At 38.5% G+C, this 3,643-nt stretch overlaps 1 protein-coding gene across 1 annotated transcript; it reads right to left on the bottom strand.

Moving 5' to 3' along the window:
- Positions 1-260: 260 nt before the first annotated feature.
- LOC138868357 (uncharacterized) lies at positions 261-710 on the bottom strand. Its single transcript, XM_070145907.1, has one exon. It carries the CDS (start codon positions 708-710, stop codon positions 261-263), a length of 450 nt encoding a protein of 149 aa, XP_070002008.1.
- Positions 711-3,643: the final 2,933 nt, after the last annotated feature.

Here is a 3,643-nt window from a genome sequence, read left to right on the forward strand (position 1 = left end):
ACACAAAGTGTAACATTCTCCCCTCCTTAAGAACATTCGTCCTCGAATGTTAACGGTTAACCTAACTTCTGAATTTTTTAAAAAAAAATTTCGCCAGAGTTTCCCCTATAAATAGGAATATCCAAAATCTGTCATCAACCCAAACATACATATCTAAGGCCACACAGGGCTACACATCAATAATAACATCAACTTGGCCTCACACGACCATTTACTTATACAATAATGATAATAAGAAGGTTAACCATAACTTAATTACCTCAACTGTCACTGGTTGATATATGTGCAACACCTGCCATATTTTTCTCAAGCATATCACCTAAAGACTCAAATAGATGAGGGTATTTGGACTTCATGTCCTCCTCGGCCTCCCATGTCATTTCCTCTACATTATTGCTCCTCCAAAGTACTTTTACTGAGGCTACCTCTTTAGTCCGTAGCTTACGGATTTGACGGTCAAGAATGGCAACAGGTATTTCTTCATATGACAAGTTCTCGGAAACTTCAATATCCTCAATAGGGCTGATGCAAGAAGGATCACCTAAGAATTTCCGAAGCATGGAAATGTGAAATACCGGATGGATTGCTTCTAATTCTGGTGGCAGGTCAAGTTTGTAGGCTACTCGCCCAATTCTCTGAACAATCTGATATGGCCCAACATATCTAGGGCTGAGTTTTCCTTTCTTACCAAATCTCATTACACCCTTCATAGGCGACACTTTCAAGAATACCCAGTCTCCCACAACAAATTCCAAGTCTCGACGTCGGTTATCTGAATATGATTTCTGTCGACTTTGAAGCTGTACGCAACCTTTCCTGGATCAACTTTACCTTTTCTACAGCTTGATGTACCAATTCAGGTCCTAGCAACTTTGTCTCGCCAACATCAAATCAGCCAATAGGAAATCTGCATTTCCTCCCATATAGTGCCTCATAAGGTGTCATCTGAATACTAGCGTGATAACTATTATTGTAGGCAAACTCAATAAGTGGTAAATGATCTTCCCAACTTCCCTTGAAGTCTAAGACACAAGCTCGCAACATATCTTCGAGTGTCTGAATAGTGCGTTCGGCTTGTCCGTCGGTCTGCAGATGAAATGGTGTACTAAGGTTAACAAGAGTACCCAAACCTTCTTGAAAAGACCTCCAGAAATTAGCTGTAAATTGGGCACCTCTGTCAGATATAATAGAAAACGGAACTCCATGTAGCCGAACTATTTCCTTGATATACAGGCTCGCATAGTCTTCAGCTGAATAGGTGGTCCTAACTGGGAGAAAGTGAGCTGATTTCGTCAGCCTATCCACAATGACCCAAATAGAATTGAACTTACGGTGAGAATTGGGCAATCCTGTAATGAAATCCATATTAATCGATTCCCATTTCGAAGCTGGAATCTCAATATTTTGAAGTAGCCCTCCAGGGTTCTGGTGTTCAGATTTAACCTGCTGGCAGTTGGGACAATGAGCCACAAATGTGGCTATATCTTTCTTCATGTCGTTCCACCAGTATAGCTGACAAAGATCATGATACATTTTGGTTGAACCAGGATGAACTGAGTACCGAGACTGGTACATTTCTGTCATAATTTGCTTACGAAGCTCCCCAACATTAGGTACACATCATCGGCCTTTATATTTTAGAATTCCATTATCAGATTGCTCGAACAACTGCTTCTTCTGAAAAGGGATGCTTTCTTTAATCTTGACTAGCTCTGGATCCTCAAATTGATGCATTTCTACCTCAGCTACCAGTGATGACCCCGCAATATTTTGGACTACTACACCCTGGTCACCTGTATCATGTAGTCACACACTCAGGTTAGCCAATCGATATATCTCCTTAGTCATTTATAATTTCCCAGCTTCTACATGCTTCAAACTGCCCATGGATTTGCGACTCAATGCATCATCTACCACATTCGCTTTGCCCGGATGGTACAAAATATCCACATCATAGTCCTTCAGCAATTCAAGCCATCTCATTTGTCTCAAGTTCAAGTCTTTCTGCTTAAATATATATTGTAAACTTTTGTGATCTGTATAGATATCCACATGAACACCATAAAGATAATGACGCCATATTTTTAAGGCAAATATAATGGCTGCTAACTCAATATCATGAGTCGGATAATTGTGTTCGTGCTTCCGCAACTGCCTCGAAGCATATGCAATAACTTTTCCATGTTGCATTAGAACACATCCCAATCCAACCCTGGATGCATCACAATATACCACATAACCTTCAGATCCTTCAGGAAGTGCTAGAATAGGTGCTGATGTTAAGCGTTTCTTCAACTCATTAAAGCTCATTTCACATGCATCAGACCATTGGAACTTAACGACTTTGTGTGTCAATTTTGTCATGGGAGCAGCAATAGAAGAGAAGTTCTCAACAAATCTCCGATAATAACCAGTTAAGCCCAAGAAACTACGAACTTCTGTAGGAGTTGTGGGTCTAGGCCAGTTTTGTACTGCTTCAATTTTCTGACCATCTACCTTAATACCTTCATCGGAAATAATATGCCCAAGAAAAGCCACTGAATTCAACCAAAATTCACATTTGGAGATTTTAGCATATAATTTCTGATTTTTCAAAGTCTGCAACACCACACGCAAATGATCCTCATGTTCTGCTTCTGATCGAGAATATACCAGAATATCATCAATGAAAACAATTACAAATATATCTATAAATGTCTTGAAAACCCGATTCATTAAATCCATAAAAGTTGTTGGCGCATTAGTAAGACCAAAAGACATCACAAGAAATTCATAATGGCCATATCTAGTCCGGAAAGCCGTTTTCGGAATATCTCTCTCCTTAACTCGCAATTGGTGATAGCCGGATCGAAGGTCAATCTTTGAGAAATATTTGGCACCTTGCAACTGATCAAACAAATCATCAATTCTGGGTAAAGGGTACTTGTTCTTGATAGTCACTTTGTTGAGCTGGCGATAGTCAATACACATTCTTGCAATACAAAACTATACCATAATCAGATATGGAGTTTTATACATTAATGTGATTTCTTGAAAAATCTCTACAACTTCCTACAAAAAATTACTACAACATGACTTCTTGCAACAAAACAATTCCAACGAGAATTGTTAAAATTTTAGCAACATAAAATTTTTGCGATTCTAAGGGAATTTGGTGCAATCTTTCTCAAGAATATCATACGGATTTTTCCCTACTCCGATCTTGCCGATTATATGTTGTCGCAATTAACGTGTATTAGAGGAATTGTCAAGAGAACCAGCTCAGGTATATTAAGGTTATCCCTTCTTTCTTTTTGGCATGATCCATACGATACAAACGAAATAAGCAAATGCACAACTTCCATAAATGACTCTAATCATAGAAGTATTAGAGGTGTCTATGTTATTGAATTCCCATATGTCATATTATTCTATCATCTGTTCATGGGTCTCAGATGATATTATTCTATCATCTGTTCATGGGTCTCAGAAATACGTAAGTTGGTAAACTTCATGATATTAATCAAAGGCAAAATGTCTGATGGCGCTCCAAAAGATTTTATTGATGTACTTATCATGCATTGCATTCATTTACATGGACCCATGACCAGATGGAGTTATATACGCGTATATATGTATATTATACATATATGGGATATGGGAA

Source organism: Nicotiana sylvestris, chromosome 5 (assembly GCF_000393655.2).
Source record: "Nicotiana sylvestris chromosome 5, ASM39365v2, whole genome shotgun sequence".
In the NCBI taxonomy this organism is placed as follows: Eukaryota; Viridiplantae; Streptophyta; class Magnoliopsida; order Solanales; family Solanaceae; genus Nicotiana; species Nicotiana sylvestris.